We start from the raw sequence: 19178 nt of genomic DNA, 5'->3' as shown, positions 1-19178 counted from the left end.
ACGTTTAAGTGATAAACCTGGACGTAATGTGCTTTGAGAGCAGACTCCAGGGATGATGGTTAATTAAATTAAGTACTATCGATCCGGTTGCGCAATAAACGGCTCGCAATTCCCAAATAGGTTTGCATAAATAATCGACTTACGTCGCGTTAATCGGCGGATAAACTGCGCGTGGCTGTCGCTCGCTTCGTCGATCAGGAAATTTTGATAGCCAACGCTCTACGTTCCGTAAATGACCACGACTGAGAGTGAATCTTCTTGTTCCAGGACATCGATTACGAGGGATTTCGCAAATTTCTCGACAGCTACCTCGAGGTATCAACTCCCGACGAACTCTCGCGACATCTTTTCTTGTCGTTCGTTAAGAAGACACCTCGAGTCGATGGGAAAGCCTTCAAGGTACGATTCTCTTATCCGAGTTCTAAAAATATTTAAAAAAGAATAAGAGAAGAAAGAGGTAAAACGACAACTCTTCGAAATCCTCGTCGAAATTCATTTCTCGCTACTTTTGATTTGTGAATTGGATCGTCGAAGCTTTACTGAACACGGAAGTGTCGCGTATTCGTCTCAATGATCAAGGACAGCAATTTCTGCATCAGGAGATGGCCGTGCTGTCGTCGACGACCGCCTGTGCCGCCATTACATCCCACACAACGTCCAACAGCAACGTGAACAGCACAGGCTTACCTGGTGGAACATCGACCGATGGGCACGGTTCATCCTTGGCTGATAAAATTCACGGTCTCACGGAGAAGTTGCAGGCATTGGGACACCATAGAACCGAAAGTGAAGCTTCCACCAGAGCTCGGACAGGTAATTGAAACTTGATCTCTGAAGGCTGAAGCAGCTCGACAATTTTTACGCATTTTCATACATTGCGTGGCGCATTTGTCACGCAGCAGTTCGTTTGGAAAATATTGCAAGGCAAATGCAACGGTTTGCAAAAACCTACAAACAGGGAGAGGACATTGTTGTTGCTTTTAATCAACCCGCGGTTGTTTAATCCTTGAAACAGGTTGACAAAGGAATGGTTTATTTAGAATGTCCTTCGACGATAAATTTAGATCTTTGATAAAAGGTATTTACCGTGTAAACGGCCCGTATACGCGCGTGCATACGCGCGTGCAAACGCGTTGAATCGTCCTCTCACTTGCGCGACTTTGCAACGACGTTATGCAATAATAAGTTTCTCGAATCCAGCGTGAAAACGACCGCAATGTTTCTTACTGGGTACGAGAGGCTCGAACGATAAATACTTTTAGCCATGCTCTATTTAGTAGAGACGATTAACATGGTATGTGCGAGATGTTGCCTCTTTTTTTTCAAATAAAACTTTAAACTGCATTTCCGATTTCGTCAAATTTCATCGATTATTATTGACTTGTGAGAGTCAAGTTACGACCAGTGACTCAAAGATTCTAACAGAAACTGATTGACAAGACTACTGGTTCATTCGAACTCTGAAGGAACATTTCGTACATAGCAATTTATTTACTTGTTTCCATTCCTCTTGTCATTTCGACGCGCGAATAATTCATCGCACGGTTTCGATAAATAAATCTCAATTTCAGCATCGCGCTGATGTTAACAAATTGACAAACGTCCCGGGGCACAATCTGCACGCTGGCAAAACAACCGTCAATTATTTTTATTCATCTGGCGCGCGGACGCTCTAATGCCCGAATGATATATTGCGCGATCAAACGTTTCTGACGTTGTCACCGGGCGCTGTGTAAACGCGAGTTTCGAAGTCGCGCCGCAAAACGAAAAAAAAAAATCGATCGATCGTGCAAAGTGGGTCACCCCCGTGACAATGATCACTGATGTTTCATTCGGTGATTTAATCCCACGGCGAAATCGTCAGTGGTGTGTCAATTTTCCTCCCCGGCGGCAATAATCTGCATCGAAGAGGGTTTCGGTGTTCAGCCAGTGATAAACGATAATAAAGAACCTTGTTTCGAAAAGGAAAAAAAAGAAAAAATGCCAATGATATTAGTGAGTGATCTTTCTTTCTGAAATTCGGGCGTAAGATAGAGAGAATGAACTGAAAACCGCGAGAGAAAGTAAATCGATAAAAGACCGTGAAAAATGAAATTTCAATTTGACTATACTCTCTTTTGATTTCTTTATTATTATATTTTTTATTATTATATTATTATTTCTATATTATTATATTATATTTTTTATTATCATATTATTATTTCTATATTATTATATTATATTTTTTATTATCATATTATTATTTCTATATTATTATATTATATTTTTTATTATCATATTATTATTTCTATATTATTATATTATATTTTTTATTATCATATTATTATTTCTATATTATTATATTATATTTTTTATTATCATATTATTATTTCTATATTATTATATTATATTTTTTATTATTATATTATTATTTCGATATTATTATATTTTTTATTATTATATTATTATTTCTTGTACCATTAGTTTCTATCAAACACGTTGTTTTAATTTCTTAGCTATATGCACGAAGAAATGGCAATTTTGTTTAAAAACGTAACAACGAGTATGCTATTTAGCAATGAAAAACTCGGCCCTCTAATCGACAATCGGCCAGTAACCGAACCGACTGAAAATCGAAACTCTCGTTAACGGCTGGTTTCGGCCGCGGTCGCAAACGGAGCAATATTTAACGCGACGTTTTCGGACGAGTGTCAGCGGTTTTCGTCCTTCTCTCGTCGAGACCGTTTGCGGGGAAATTCAACGCGCGCACGACCGGACGACCGGTGTCGGTTTATCCGGTGTTCGCGTATCTGATTGATCGGAATCGGAGACAAAAGCGGTGAGAAACGCGATGATGGTGCCCCGCGAACGTCCATTAGACGTTGCCTCGCCAGCCGGGGTAAATCGAGAATCGGGTAGAGCCGCGATAAATCACGAAAGCTCTCACCGTCGTCCATCCGATCGCTCACCTGGCAACATCCTCTCTTGTGTTTCATCCGCTCGGCCGTTGAAGGAAGCGTCCATCCTATATTGACGATACAGCATACGTCGTACAGCTGCCACGACGTGATCGAGAAGAAGAGCACCGACAGCAGCCCCAGTCACAGCCAAATGTCACGGAATTCGTCCAGGAAGTCGAACAATTCGCTGCTCGTCAACAACGGGAAATTGGAAGGTAGGTTGAGCCCGATGTTAACGACGACGTCGACCAATTTGCGCGCTCCTCGTCGGCATTCCTCGTTGCTTCCCGACGGAATTACAGATCGTGTCTGATGGACACTTTCTCTCTCTTTTTTCTTTATTCGTTTCATTTCTCACGTTTTATTTTCGCACCGATTGATCGAAAAGAGAAATATTTCGATTATTGTCGTGTTTCACGAAGAGACAGAGAGAGTAACTTTCAGGAATCTACGTTTGCATATTTTGAAATTAAATTGAAAGTCTCGCGTAGAAGTCTCTAGAGCAACGGTACTAAAATTAATACGTGTAATAAATTCGAGCAGGAAGTTGTAGCTTTGATCGGATCCCGAATGGAAAGCACAGGCATTCTGTTTCGAGGGGACACAGCGAAACACCGCCGATAAACGTCCGGGCTCGAAATGTGAAACGAGGAATAATCTCGCGATTATAGGCTTGTGTCTCGAGTTAAACGGCACAATATCACCGGGATGATCGTAACAGTACGTAACACTGTCTCTTTTCCCTCCCCTCCCCCGGTGATCATCGTTCGAAGATTCTTTACGACGAGTCGTGATATATAGATTGACAAACAAATCGATGCCATAAAAGCAAACTGCTCGACACCGTAAAACTTTTGTTGTCAAGAGTATGAACGACTTAATGGACGCGTCCGCTAGGTAGCTCGATGATGTCTTAATCGATTTCCCTCTGCGTCACGTGTACGAAGCATCGCAAAAACTCTTGACGCACATCCGATCGTGCGTCGCTTGATGAAAAAAAAAAGAAAAATTATTCTCCACGCTTACTTACGTCGTACGTTCTCCCATGTCGACAGATCCATTACCAATATCAAAGAGCAAGAAAATTTCTCTCTTGTGATCTTTCTATTTTATTTATTGTCGTGTACTTGTTTTTTGCTCGCGAGGAAGACACGAATGAGGGAGAAAATAAGAAATAGATTTATGACTGGAAGTAGAAAGATGACAGATTGGTCAGACTGGACCGTAAAAGTCCAGTTGCACGGTGGATAGGAAATGTTAGAGGACAGCAAACAGAGACAATCTCATTACGATGACATTACATATGTACAAATTCGTAAAGTATCTTTTCGAAAGATATTCCCCTTCTTGAGAATAATGCTGCAAGAGACTCTCACAAGAGAGTTGCTATCACAACTCGCTATTCTCTGTAACTTCCTCGCAATCTGCATTCTGCCCGACTCCGTGCTTCCACAGTTACTTGAAAAGTGTTTATAATAAATCTCGAAATTCCTTTTAATCTTCACCTAACCGTCGTTGAGATGTTGCGAACGATTATAGAAGTTTATTATCTCCCGCAGTAAGTGCCATTCGCGACAATTTATCGTTTCTATAGTTGACAAGTTCGCGCGGCAGAAATTAACTCGCAGTAAGAACTTGCGTGTAAGTAACTCGCTCGACAAGAGCTACTGTTACTCACGGTATAATTTTTCATTGAGGTGATATGCTGGCTCGCGTCGAAAGAGCTTCATTAATTCAGTAAATTTACTCAAGTCAGAGTTCAGTTAATCTAACGGCAACTGAAATTTCATTCAGGCAAACGAGGTTGCGTAAATGTAATAACTGCGAAGTACGAAAGTTGCGAAGATGAAAGGGTGTCTGGGAAAAAAGAGTATCGGGTAATGGCGAGTAAAGAGTGACCTTTAATCCGTTTGGATGTCGTGGAAATATTTAGCAGACTTTGACGAGATTTTGACATGGTAGACTAAACGTACGTGATCTTCGAAATCCAGGAAATCGCGTAAATATCCGTTTTAAAATGACAGTTTGATCTTTGCGAAATGTCACGGCGTGACCCGGGGAAAATTCAAGATTAGCCGTTTTAGCTGCCGGGATCTTTGCGAAATGTCCAGCGCGAACGAAATCTCAAAGGCGATATATTTTCGAAACATGAAAAGAGTTGAGCGAGCGACATCAAACGTTCTGTTCTTACCTTGTCTTGTTGTCACCTTCGTTTCGTGATCAAAAAGATCGATTTCGTCCGGAGGGAATTATTAAAAATGACGGAAAGGCCGCGTGACGATGTGCGACGAGACAATAAAATATTAATAAATAAACGTATAATTAAAATAATTATTACAATATGCTCCACGTGTTATGATTTTAAAGAAACTGTATAACTTATATATTATACCAAACATCCATGAGATCCAGGGATCGATATTATCGATATTAAAGTTTTTTTTTTCGTCTTTGAAGAAATTCGGACTTGTATACCTCGTGTAAAACAAATATCTGTTTTTGTGGCATTTTCATAGAAAGAAGTGTTACATTTAGGAATAGTGTTCTCATTGAGCAGATATTTTACAGAATTTATACAATAAAAGTTCCGTGGCAATTTATTTTAGAACACATTCAATTAAAAGTTCATTTCCTCATTCGAGTACTGTTCATTGAATAATATTCGGTGTCAGTGGTATTTGCGACAAATTATCTGCTACTCCGACAGGAAAATTTTTATTTTCATATTTCATAAATTCCATTCGATCCGAAACCTTTACTTTCAAAAATTTCATTTGAAAATTCATTTATCTGCCCTCATCGGGAAGAACGTTTTTTTTTTCGCAAAAAACGTTTCACGTTTCAAATAGAACCAACTATTTAAAAGTTACTTAACTTTTTCGATCCCTGGAGTGATTCATTCTCTTATTTTTTTTTTTTTTTTTTTTCAACAACAGACACTACAAACTTACAGTTTCTTTCCTTTATATTAATTTCTGCCGATTCAACGCTGCCCTGTCGTTATTCCAATAAATGGCAACCAGTACACAAGTAAACAAATCAATCGACTCAATTTCAAACGTCGTTCGCGTCTTTCGATTGTCCCGCTACTCGCCTGAGAGCTTGCGTATTCGTCCGATCCCCGAAATAACGACGCGCCGGTATCATCCGGTATAAATAACATCAAACTAAGAGGAGACTCGCGACTCTTCTTCGACTTGAAACTCCCATGATACACTTTCTCAGTATCTCTCAAGACACGCGGCAAGCAACAAGTGTCATCTTCATATTTCTCGCTGTACATTAATCGTTGATCGTGATCGGCGGATCGCCTAATGGTACTCTGAACTACGACCTGGCTTCTCCCAACTCTGCAGTCGCTCGTTAATAATCGAATCCTGACAGAATGGTACCGAAGAGCGACCGAATACGTTTGTCGGATATTCCTGGGCCGTTGCTAAAGGAAGGTGAGAGAACGAGGCGATATTTTTTTTTTTTTTTTTGTATATTTTTGAACTGAGAAAGAGCAATTTAATAGCATTCTGAACGAATTGCGTTTCCTGCTCTCTGTGAACTTTATGCAGCGTGCAAAATTGTTGGACATCTGATTGAGCGATACGGCAGCGAGTGGAATTTTATTAATAACGATATGTCGCCCAATACAACATGTATCTCTAATTGAAATTTTTCCCGCAACGTTATTTCGATTTTGACAGACAGTCAATATTAAAACGTTAAAATATTCAAGTCCAAGGTACGAGATATCGAGTAATCTGGTCTTGCTTTTTAGTAACTAGCTTCCAAATAATTAACACACATACAACGTGTATCTCGAATTGAAATTTTTCCGCAACGTTATTTCGATTTTGACAAAGGGTTAATATTAAAATGTTCAAGTCCAAAGTACGAGATATAGACCAGTAATCTGGTCTTGCTTTTTAGTAACTAGCTTCCAAGTAATTAACACACACACAATATGTATCTCTAATTGAAATTTTTCCGCAACGTTATTTCGATTTTGACAGAGAGAGTTAATATTAAAATATTCAAGTACGAGATATCGACCAGTAATGTGGTCTTGCTTTTTAGTAACTAGCTTCCAAGTAATTAACACACATACAACGTGTATCTCGAATTAAAATTTTTCCGCAACGTTATTTCGATTTTGACAGAGTTAATATTAAACTATTCAAGTCTAAAGTACGAGATATCGAGTAATCTGGTCTTGCTTTTTAATAACTAGCTTCCAAATAATTAACACGCATACAACGTGTATCTCGAATTGAAATTTTTCCGCAACGTTATTTCGATTTTGACAGAGAGAGTTAATATTAAAATATTCAAGTACGAGATATCGACCAGTAATGTGGTCTTGCTTTTTAGTAACTAGCTTCCAAGTAATTAACACACATACAACGTGTATCTCGAATTAAAATTTTTCCGCAACGTTATTTCGATTTTGACAGAGTTAATATTAAACTATTCAAGTCTAAAGTACGAGATATCGAGTAATCTGGTCTTGCTTTTTAATAACTAGCTTCCAAATAATTAACACGCATACAACGTGTATCTCGAATTGAAATTTTTCCGCAACGTTATTTCGATTTTGACAGAGAGAGTTAATATTAAAATATTCAAGTACGAGATATCGACCAGTAATGTGGTCTTGCTTTTTAGTAACTAGCTTCCAAGTAATTAACACACGTACAACGTGTATCTCGAATTGAAATTTTTCCGCAACGTTATTTCGATTTTGACAGAAAGAGTTAATATTAAAATATTCAAGTATTCAAGTTCAAGGTACGAGATATCGGGTAATCTAGTCTTGCTTTTCGGTAACTAGCTTCCAAGTAATTAACTCGGGAAAGTTTAAGTGTCGCTCTCTTCGAGTAATTTACGTCGTAGAATTTGTTTTACCTTTTCGACTTTCTTCGAAGGTAAACTTCATCGTCTAATCGCATTATAAAGTCATTAACGGCTTTAATATAGTCGTTTTACTCGCATCGGCGATTGGTGTAAAACGACTATCGCTAATTTTCGCTAATGTCTGTAACACGAGAATTAAAAAGTACTCACGAACCACTCGTATCGATGTGAAAAACACTTGCGTCAGCGACACCCGCCGCGGCATATCAATAATTTCCCGTCGTTGGCAACGGACGAAACATCGAGCCCTTTTATCAAACGAAAATGACATCACGGAAGAGTATCGTTTTTCTTTTTTTTTTTTTTTTCTTTTTTTTTCCGCAACGTGTGCGGGGATTAATCGTCGCGGGAAACAATACACGTGGCCATCCAGGATGATTCTATTCATACGGCGAAATGAAATCTCGCCGGAAATAACGTCGAATAAGTTAACCCCGTCCGGGTTATTCATTACGCCGTGATCGTCGCGGCGAAGCAATCAATCGTGTCATCCGGCGAGCATCGATGGTTTCAATTAAATTAATTGTTCGCAGTGATCTCGTTGCTCGATGGAATAAATTGCAGTCAAGCTTCTCAAATGAACTTGCCATACTGTGCGCCTCTCTGCTGATGATCGATGAACTTCTTTTCCTTTTCTTCCTTTTCATTTCTCGCGCTTCGTACGTACTATCTCGTTGTTTGGACGAGTAATAAAAAATTAGTCGCAGTGTGGCAAGTCGTGGTTTCATCGAACGGCAGGACGTCAAAATCGTCCGATTGCACGCTGAACGTCGATATTTGTCTTTTGAATTCGTGAAATTTCGTCTGTCTAAAACGGCCGTCGTGTTAATTCGTCGTGTCGTTCGTTGTTCCGACGAGTATTCTTTTCTTGCACAACGATGTGGAACACGGCTGTAGAACCTCGTCAGAAACGAGAGCGAACGTGCAACTCGCAATCAGTAAATTGGTACTGCGCGGCGGTACTGTTGGCTTTTTTCAACGGTGGGAATTTAAAACACGATTCTCCGCGAGGACGAAATCAGTTTTCACGGCGGGTCGTTCGAAATCGGCCGCTCGAGATAAATCGCGAGCACAACCATCGAGAAATCACGGACGAAGCGGAATGGACCGCCAGAGAGTAATAGAACAGCCGATGAATTTGTTTCAACATTGTTGCGCGTACTAACGATAAATCGTTCGCCTTCCACGATTGATCGACCGGCTTTATTTCCCTCGTGACCAGCCGCTTTATCCTACTATCTTCCATCCTTTCTTTTTTCTTCTTTTTTTTTTTTTTTTGCCTCTCTCGTCTTCTTCCCTGTTTCCTTCACGGGGACATCTCAGGTGCCTGCGTATCCGGAGACTCGTAAAAATCACAGAGGGGGGAGAAAGGAGAGGGAATTACAGGGACAATATCGATGTCACGAGGCTTCGTCTCTCTTGTCTCCGATTCGAGACTATTTATATATCGGGAATGTAGCGAACTGCTAGTCGCCCCTCTCGGTCAGACAATCACGTTCTACTTGTTTTATTGAGTCGTCCTCGAACGGTTCAGAAATCGTCTAGTTCGTATGAATCGTCGAATTTCGGTGAAACTCAATACGTACGTATGTGTTCTTCTTTGCCGGATGATTGAAACATTTGTTACAGATGTATTTCAGGATCGTTCGGAATTATATTACTATCCGAGGCTACGCCAAGTGTCTATTTTAAAATCAGTGCCATTGGAAATCACTCGGCGAGGTTGTTTCCTCAAATCTCCGACGAGTGGCGGCCGCATTTTTCTACTCGTTTGTCTCCGTCAGCGCGGCCGAGGCGAATGATTCTTTCGATCATTCTTCGCAATTGCATCCCTCTGTTTAGTTACGTAGATGTTACAGATTTTATATAAAAAGATTTTCATATAAAAAAGAGATTAAGCGATAAACTGCGGCCGTAAGAAGTCGAGTTTGGTTATCGAGTTACGTTTTGTTATAAAAGCACACGCGGGAATGTAACAGCGGGATATCAAATGTCAAAGGTTGCTATACTTCACGCGAGAATAAACTGGCAATCAGAACGAACGTTTGTTGCATTTTCGATCGTTCGATCGAGGGATTGTTTTCGCATCGAAGCGAAATCGCGCGCGGCAAAACACGCAACTCCGCGCCCGCGAGTATCGTGTTCCAAGAATATTCATTATGAACGGGCGATCGTGCACGTGCAATGCTCGATCGTTATAATTAGAGCCGGTACTCGTGTGCATGCATCGATACTTGGTTCCTAAATCCCAGTTGCGAAGCAACAGGTTCCTTGCGGAGGCACTTAGACGCAACTGACGAAAGCCATTCCGTTCTAATCCAAAAATAATACTCGACCGGACTTTTCGACACCGCCGTCAGACGACGATTTTTCCTGGAAAGCTAGCCGAGGGAATTTCGCGCGAACTCTGACAAGTTGACGCAGTAATAGTCGCAGACTGTCTAGTCGCATCTCGTGGACGTCAGTCATTCACAATGGCGTTTTACGTTCAGGATTGCTGCATACACTCTGGTTGCAACGACGCCGTGTGACTCAACAGGTTTATGTTTCTAATGTAATGTAATGGAACTGTCGACTCACGCAATGGTTACGATGGTGGGAAATTGTAACGACGTCTCTCTTATTCTCTTCGAATAGAATTGTTCGTCAGAACTCGTTTATCACAAAAGAAATAGTACGTAAAATGCCGCGTTAAATCAGAGTTCCGGGAGAAAATTTTAACGTCCGACTTATAACCGTCCTTAACTACTCGGACGTAGATTGCTTTTAATTCCTCGTGCCGAATTAAACGTTGGATACGTGTAATCACTTGCGGCGACGAAGAGACTAAACGATAATGAATGAGTGGGCGAGAAGTTTTGGAGCAATTAAATGACACGCTTCGTTCATTATCTTCCAATTCACAGAGATGAGGAACTTCGTTAGGAAACAGAGCACGATAGATGTCCACTCGGTTAAAGTCAGCCTCAAGGATATCGTGTGCTACCTTTCCCTCCTGGAAGCTGGCAGGCCAGAAGATAAATTAGAGTGTGAGTAATCGTTTTCTTTTTGCATCGGGAAAAGTTAATTCGACCCTAGCGAAAACGGGGATATTTTTGTCCGATTAGATCTCTCGGGTAGCCGATATTAACGTATTTTCTCATGCCATTTCGATTTCGCGAGTCACGGCCTCGCGAAAGACAAACATTCACGCACCAACGAATCGCGACTGTGCGAATCCTTAAAACATTCAGGCTCGCGTGTCCAACGCCAGTCATTCTCTCGGTCTGCTTCGCTAGTTGCACTCGCGTACAGCGCACTCGAGCTTGCATATCTGCCTGCAACTTGTTGCACGCCAATTTCAACGCGCATTAATTCATTTGCCTTTTCTCTCCTTTTTTTTTCCAGTCATGTTCCGGCTGTACGATACAGACGGAAACGGCGTTCTTGACACAAACGTGAGTAGAAACGAGAGAAACTTCGATTTCCCCGTTTTAGTTTCTTTTCTTTTCCTTTCACTTTTTCTTCGTTTTTTTCTTCCCTTTCCTTCAATCACTACGGACGACAATCGATTCTCATCGAGCCTTCTCGACACGAAGGGCGAGAATGGAAATCGTATAGCAATTAGAATTACTTTGTACAGGTTTTGAACGATTTTATATTTATGTACTTCCTGTTAAACGAGAGGTTCGGCAGATTTTCCACATCGCGAAAGTAATTAATCGTAGATACGTCTCTACGATCGTAAGACGAAGTCTATCAACGAATTGAAATAGATCGGTTCGAAAGCGTCTTGTCTAGCGTAGCCACGGATCTAACATCATTATCGCGTGTCCCCAGGAGATGGACTGCATTGTCAATCAGATGATGAATGTGGCTGAGTATCTCGGATGGGATGTCTCCGAATTGAAACCGGTGAGTTGCGACGAATGTCATTAATATTCCTCTTTATACACGCACTGACACAATCACCCATGCGCACCCTGACTCGATGACTCCATTTCTATCTTATCCGAACGCGGTATATTCTTCCTTTCTCGGAGCCATTTTTGTAAAATTGATAGGAGAAACTTTTTCCAAAAACGTTCCTCCAACAAAGATGAAATATCGGGAATTTGCGAGAGAGATACGTAGAGTCCAAGTTCCTCGTACGTACATACGAACAGCGAATAAATGAGAAATCGATTTAAATAATAACTGCTCGATATTTCTAGATACTGCAAGACATGATGCTGGAGATAGACTACGACGCGGATGGCACGGTATCTCTGGAAGAGTGGAAAAGGGGTGGCCTGACGACGATCCCGTTGCTGGTTCTTTTGGGCTTGGATTCCCACGTAAAGGAAGATGGTAACCACCTCTGGAGGCTAAAACACTTTAGCAAGCCTGCCTACTGCAATCTCTGTTTGAATATGTTGGTCGGTCTCGGCAAGAAGGGTCTTTGTTGTGTTTGTAAGTATTATCGAAGTTTCTTTGATGTCGCGGTTCTTTCTTCGCGGGTGTTTTATTAGAAAACATTTCCATCTGATGAGCCTCCACCTTTCTTCTTTTTTCTTTTCTTTCCTCTTTTTCTCTCTCTTTCTCTCTTTTCCTCACTTTGCTCCTCGGTAATTCGCAACGAATTTTCGTAAAGCGGTATCGATCCGGTTTGTTCATCGAAGGGAAAAAGAGAGGAGTTGTTGTAACGCCTTAACTACCGCCTTAACTAACGATCCTTTTCATTTGCATCGAAACGGGAGACAAACGAGCCGTTCTCTTTTCCCACAGTCTGCAAGTACACGGTTCATGAAAGATGCGTCCAAAGAGCGCCAGCCTCTTGCATAGCCACCTACGTGAAAAGCAAAAAAACGTCGCAGACAATGGCGCACCATTGGGTGGAGGGGAATTGTCATGGCAAATGCTTTAAATGTAGAAAAACTATCAAGAGTTACAACGGGATCACGGGCTTGCACTGCAGGTGGTGTCAATTGACAGTGAGTGATCTTTCTTTCTTTGATCATTTCTTTTCTCGGATTTAATCTTTACGTTGGCAATTAAGTTAAATTACGTCAACAGTTTTTCGAAATGCGTGTAAGTAAGTTTTCGGTATTTTTACATAAATTTCGATGTAGAGTTTTTTTGGATTTTCACTGAAAAAAAAAAGAAATATACTAAAATGTACTAAAAATGTGCTAAAAATGACAACGATTTTACAGCTGCATAACAGATGCGTTTCGCAAGTGAGGGCAGAATGCACGCTGGGTGACTATGCAGTCCATATCCTGCCACCTACGGCGATTTGTCCGGTTGTCCTGGACAGGCAGAGATCGTTGTCCAGGGATAGCAAAAGGGGGAGCAAACACGGCCAGGATTCGTCGACTGTTAGCTCGGTAAGTGCAATGATTAAAAGACGAATGATTAAACACCAGTCAGACACGGCATCAAAGGATTCTAATCTGAGATGCAAAATTCTATTAGCATAGTGGATTCTTGACGTCTGGTACTGCAACCAATCAACAGCCAGCCATGTCCTTCCAAATTACACCGCCGCCGGGTACTGTGCCCCTCCTGGTGTTCATAAATCCAAAATCCGGAGGGAGGCAAGGTGAACGCATGTTGAGGAAGTTCCAATATATCTTGAACCCGCGCCAAGTTCATAATCTAGCCGTGGGCGGACCTATGCAGGGTTTGCAAATGTTCAAGGACGTGGAGAACTTTAAGGTGATCTGCTGCGGCGGTGATGGTACCGTTGGCTGGGTCTTAGAAACAATGGGTACGATCACAACGGCTTGAGAATTAGGTCCATAAATGTTTCGTTTGTAAGCATCATTTTATGTTTGAATCTTCAGATCGCGTTCAGTTCGAGCACCAACCCGCCGTAGGTGTCATACCATTAGGTACCGGCAACGACCTTGCAAGGTGTTTGCGATGGGGTGGTGGTTACGAAGGAGAGGCTATCCACAAAGTACTCAAAGTATGTAAATAAAAAGTGGATTTTTACTCGAATAGTTGAAAAGATGGATTATATAAACTTACGTATACTGTGTAAAATAAATTACGTATACTGTGTAAATTAAATTCTAGAAAATAGAGAAATCGACAACTGTGATGATGGACCGCTGGCAAATAGAAGTGCTCGATCAGAAAGATGAAAAGAAGCCAAATCAAGACAGTATTCCGTACAATATCATTAACAATTACTTCTCCGTGGGCGTGGACGCGGCGATCTGCGTAAAGTTCCATATGGAAAGGGAAAAGAATCCTGAGAAATTCAATAGCAGGATGAAGAACAAACTTTGGTACTTCGAGTACGCGACCACGGAACAATTTGCTGCCAGCTGTAAGAATCTTCATGAAGATCTTGAGATCATTGTACGTAAATGTTTAAGCCTAATTAATTCTGTTTGTCCAGTGATATTGATCGTGACTTTTCTTTCGTATAGTGTGACGGAACTCCGTTAGATTTAGCCCACGGACCTTCCCTCCAGGGTGTCGCGTTATTAAACATTCCTTTTACTCACGGCGGTTCCAATCTCTGGGGTGAACACCATACGAGACATCGTCTTGGGAAACGGAAGAAACGACCAGACAAAGAACTCAGCACCAGCAGCTTTAATTCGGTGGATCTTACAGCCGCGATACAAGGCAAGTATTTCATTAATGTTTAATAACCACTTAACAAAAAATGCAGTCAGAACAAATGAAAAATAATTGGTATATTTATAGATATTGGAGACAATCTCATAGAGGTGATCGGTTTAGAGAACTGTTTGCACATGGGCCAAGTGAAAACTGGACTTCGTCATTCCGGTAGAAGATTGGCTCAATGCAGTAGCGTCACCATCACCACCAGCAAACGTTTTCCAATGCAAATCGACGGTGAACCATGGATGCAGGGTCCATGCACTGTGAGTTAATAATTTTTTAAACATTCAATAATTATTTCATTATACGTATGCATACAAAATTTCTATACATTTCTATACATTGTTTCAGATTCATATAACACATAAAAACCAAGTACCGATGTTAATGGCACCTCCGCCAGAGAAAGGTCGAGGATTCTTTCGCTTCCTAAAGAGGTGAACTTCGATGTTATCAAACGAAACTGAAAAATCGAAATAATCAACTCCTGTCAGAACGTAGTTTCAACATCGTTCCGCCTGTTTTATCTTGTCCTAATTAAAAGAAAAGAAGAAGAAAGCGTATCAGTTCGATCGTGTTTCACATAGCTTCAGTGCTCGTCCGAGCGCGTGGAACGAGCTTCGACGTAACTTAGGTATTCTTGTGTACAGTATTTTTTAGAATAATAAGCATCGTTCGTCTTAGTGATAGAATCAGCGGTAGGCTCATCCAGGTTATCGGTATATTGAGAAGCTCGACATCGTGTTAAAATTTTGATCGTTTTGTATACTATGCTGAGATGCGCCGAATATATGTTCTTCTTTCTTGTTTCTCGAATCCATGACTTGAGTCTACCGCTTTAAACATGCAAGTAAGTACAAGCCCGTACTATTGCAATCGAGCGTATAATTATTTACATATACCGACACAAGGGATTGTACGGTATCATGCAAAAGAGAAAATAATCTTGTAGGTAACATTATCTAGATGATATTAACGAATGACGTCTTTAGTCATTCTTTTTTCTTCGTACAACACGTCGATAGAGATATCAGGATTTTATTTCTCCATAAAATATTACTGTTGAGGATAAGCAGATCATACCTCTTATTGTTGGACGAGTAAGATTTGTTGCATATAAAGAGTATAAAATTTAGTAAATTTTATATCAATTATATAATATATATATTTTATATTAGATATATATTATTTCAATTAAACGTGGAGTATGTGTTTGTTGTATGTTATTTTATATTCTATTTGTTGCTTTTTGATCTGTATATCCTCGACTGAGCTTGTCGTGTAGCTGTTTACTTTTATAAAGAAGAAAGTTTAGCGCATAAAACGACTCAAATTGTCCCTCTTTTTTGCACGACTCCGTCCAACAATTAAAGATTCTACTTTCCTCTCTTAACATTAAGATTTTTGTACGGAAGCTTAGTCGTAACTGCTTAGACATAAATCACGATCGATTGGTTTTATTTATTTATTTATTTATTCGTCCGAACTTATTTATTTATTCGATGGCTTCTAAGCCGGAACAATATATATCGTAAGCATATCAGCAAACCGAGCGCAGCTATAAAATAGCATCGTGAGGTTCAGTTTTTCCGCGTTCTATCTTTCGTATCGAATCGCACAATTAGACGTTACGAAAATTATGCATATATTTTCGATTTGATGCGATGTAGCTTGTTAATCGGTGCAATAGTTGCGCACAGTTATAAATTAGTTCATTAAGTTCCTTTTTAACTTATTGTCTTTTACACGTTGGCCATCTCCTGACACAAACAGTGTTAACGCTTTTTCAATTGTACGCGTATTAACGCACGACGGATCATTAAAAGATAGAAGTGGTACACATATTAAATATTGTATTGCTAAATAAGTAGGAAACAGACATAGATATATCCTATTACGAGGTTTAATCAAAAATCGATTCAGCCAACGTGTTACACATAATAATCAGTATTGTGGTATGGAATTCATAGGACTCGTAGGATTCTTCTATGACTGCGTCAGCACGCACTTTCTCATTGCCTGTACAAAGCTTCTATAAGTACATTTGCAATTTCCATTGCCTCGTTTCCACGGGTGCACCAAACTATTTATCATTAAATTACAGAAACCTTTTGATCATTTTTTCAGAATATATTTTTCAGATCTTCCGTCCGAACTATTTGACAATTGTATTGCATTTTTTTCTATACGTTGATTCGTAATTTCGTTGAACTATTGCGTTCAGTTTCAAGCACTCGTAACTTGCATTCGCTTTACATTATTCCAAAATGTCAATTGTAATAGAGATCAAAATGAATTTGATCATATTTTGACAACAAATCGTCGCGATAATATCGAGTAATATGCTTCGATCGATTTGCGAAAATAAAGAGTAATAAATTTTTTCACGCAGCAGCAGATAAATGTTAATCTAATCTGTATCTACGTATTTCGCTTTTGCATCGCGTTTCACGCGTGTGTGTTATGCTTTTGTATAAAAAAAAAGTGTAACGAAAAAATACGACACCAAGTATATAACTCCCGCAGGGACCATCACGACGTCGATAAACCATGTAACTTGTAGAATGATCCTAAATTTTATCTTGTAGCAGTGATGACCAACTTCGTGTGTAATGTTTCAATTCAACGTCAGCTATGCCCATTGTTTCCTCGAATTCTTTCAATTTCGTCATCTTTCTTGAAAGGAAGCGTATCTTTCTGTTCCCTTCCGCTTTTCTTTCATATTTAGCAAATTTATCATTTCCAAAGGCAATCGTTCACGAGTCAATATTTCCGAGCATATATTTCTCGATCATTTTACGTAGAGGAATTGATATAAAGTTTATTCTTCGCGCGAATAATGATCGTTTCCCTTACAATCGTTATATACGCGTACTTCCCTTAGCGGTTATACGATCGACTATAATATAATATAGTTGCTCTCGTTAGACGAATCGAAATATTACGCTTACGTATAATGATACAACCATTAAGGTCTTAATCGTTAAGTTGTTATTCATTAGCGGAAAAAAAAGTCGGACGAAAGGGGTGCGACAGAATTATCGATCTAATAAAAATGATCGTGAGAGTTACGAATAAATATATCGTCGTGCTTCTTCGTCGCGAAACTGTGAATACTATTGGCACAATAATTACAAATATTGTTTTTCTATTGGATTGGCGCAGTGTCTCAGTGTGCTTGTCATTCTAATAATATTATAGTATAAAGAAAGACCCAAATATCAAAAAAAGAAAAAAGAAGAAAGAAAAAATGACAAAAAAAGAATATGAAAAAAAAAGAGAATATATATATGTATGTATGTATATATATATATATATATATATATTCCCGTAGCGTGAAAAATCGATTATCTGCAACCGATATGAACTTTTTAACCCTTGATGCGAAATATCGATTTCCTCAAGATAGAAATATTTCTATTCTGATTTATGATTAGTATATGCGATACAGGGTGATCCATTTTCAAACATAATTTGTACATTTTCAGAGATAACACTAAGAATTGCTAAATTTTAATTATTATTTAATTAATAAATAATAAAACACTTTGAACACAGTTCTTGACACTTCTGCGTCAATTCTTCTTATTCGGTACTTTTAAACTTCAAATTCAACATATTCCTGTAATATAATTATTATAACAAATATAACTGTTGACATCTTTAAATGAAGCGCCCTGTATATATAAAAGTAACACATAGTAACATTGACAATAGTGCACGTCAATTATTCTTTAATAACTTTTTTTTTTTTCTTAGTAAACGCGCTCCATGACTCATAGCGGAACTAGTAAAGTTAGAAGGACAACAATTGTTATTTTCAGCGATGAAATAAAAACATCTTAATAGCCAAAGAATGAAAAGAAAAAGAAAAACGAACATTTCTCGTTGATGATTAATGATTAAGAACGCAGAACAAAAATGCTGGATCGTACGATTCGAATTGAAAATTCAGAGAAAACTGTTGCCTCGGTGCCTCGAATATTTTAGTCTACTTCGTTGCATGAAATATGACTGGAACGTGATAGAATAAAAATTACACAGAAACATTGATCTCTTTGTCGATTTCCAAAAATTCTCTTATATGATATCAATCGTATTTCCATTACCTCTGATCCTATCGAAAAATGTTTTCTTCTCTTCTTAAGTTTATTTCATTCAGGAGTATTCTTATATTTAAAAAGAAATACGCAGAAATGATTTTAAGATTTAAGAAATTTTTTTATTTCTTATTGTTTCATAAACGTAGCTTCTTAATGAACTAGGTTTTTCAGTGAAATATATACAGTCGTAAATAAATGATATACGTGTCTTACGACACTCATTCAATAACTTTTTTAAAAATCCTTCTATGTGATATATATTCGATTTTATTATTATTTTCATTAGCTTTTTTTTAATTTTTTATTCAAAAAATCGATATCGAAGATAGCATATATATTTTTTATAAGATCTAGTTACCAGAGGAATTCGAAATAAACGCAAAGGGTTAAAAAAAATAGAAGAATGCCTCACTGGGATTTGTAATATTCAAGCACAATTAAAAGATATTCAAATTTGAGAAATTTACTGCCACTTTCATTGGGTCTACGTACGTTTGAGCACTACTGCCATTTTCCAAAAGATAGTCACATATGGAAAGAAAAGCCTGTCTATTATAGTGTATTATACGAAATAAAGTGTAAAATCTACAATACAGGATCCCTTGCGAGCAACCATTTAAATAAAAAA

General features: G+C 39.0%; 1 protein-coding gene across 2 annotated transcripts; it reads left to right on the top strand.

Moving 5' to 3' along the window:
• Positions 1–268: 268 nt before the first annotated feature.
• On the top strand, positions 269–14911 carry LOC122537837 (diacylglycerol kinase 1). 2 transcript variants are annotated; one of them, XM_043671439.1, is made up of 15 exons: positions 269–399; positions 600–813; positions 2993–3154; positions 10751–10873; positions 11232–11281; positions 11664–11738; positions 12038–12275; positions 12591–12796; positions 13019–13192; positions 13281–13575; positions 13652–13776; positions 13887–14174; positions 14246–14447; positions 14529–14710; positions 14799–14911. In XM_043671439.1, exons 2-15 carry the CDS (start codon positions 603–605, stop codon positions 14886–14888), a joined length of 2421 nt encoding a protein of 806 aa, XP_043527374.1. In that variant the 5' UTR covers positions 269–399; positions 600–602; the 3' UTR covers positions 14889–14911. The 2 variants fall into 2 exon arrangements, with proteins under 2 accessions (XP_043527374.1, XP_043527375.1); XM_043671440.1 differs by lacking the exons at positions 269–399; positions 600–813; positions 2993–3154 and adding an exon at positions 6119–6385.
• The last annotated feature ends 4267 nt before the right edge of the window (positions 14912–19178 follow it).

This window comes from Frieseomelitta varia, unplaced genomic scaffold, assembly GCF_011392965.1.
Source record: "Frieseomelitta varia isolate USP_RPSP 00005682 unplaced genomic scaffold, Fvar_1.2 scaffold_933, whole genome shotgun sequence".
Lineage (NCBI taxonomy): Eukaryota > Metazoa > Arthropoda > Insecta > Hymenoptera > Apidae > Frieseomelitta > Frieseomelitta varia.
Note: the sequence above shows the minus strand (reverse complement) of the source record. Positions and strands in the feature narration are given on the sequence as shown.

What these genes read in the sequence shown, in the direction of transcription:
- LOC122537837 (XM_043671439.1), top strand. Translation starts at nt 603, where the DNA reads ATGGCCGTGCTGTCGTCGACGACCGCCTGTGCCGCCATTACATCCCAC. An exon ending in TCTTACAGCCGCGATACAAG is followed by an intron (nt 14,448 to 14,528) that starts GCAAGTATTTCA and finishes GTATATTTATAG; the next exon opens with ATATTGGAGACAATCTCATA. An exon ending in GGATGCAGGGTCCATGCACT is followed by an intron (nt 14,711 to 14,798) that starts GTGAGTTAATAA and finishes ACATTGTTTCAG; the next exon opens with ATTCATATAACACATAAAAA.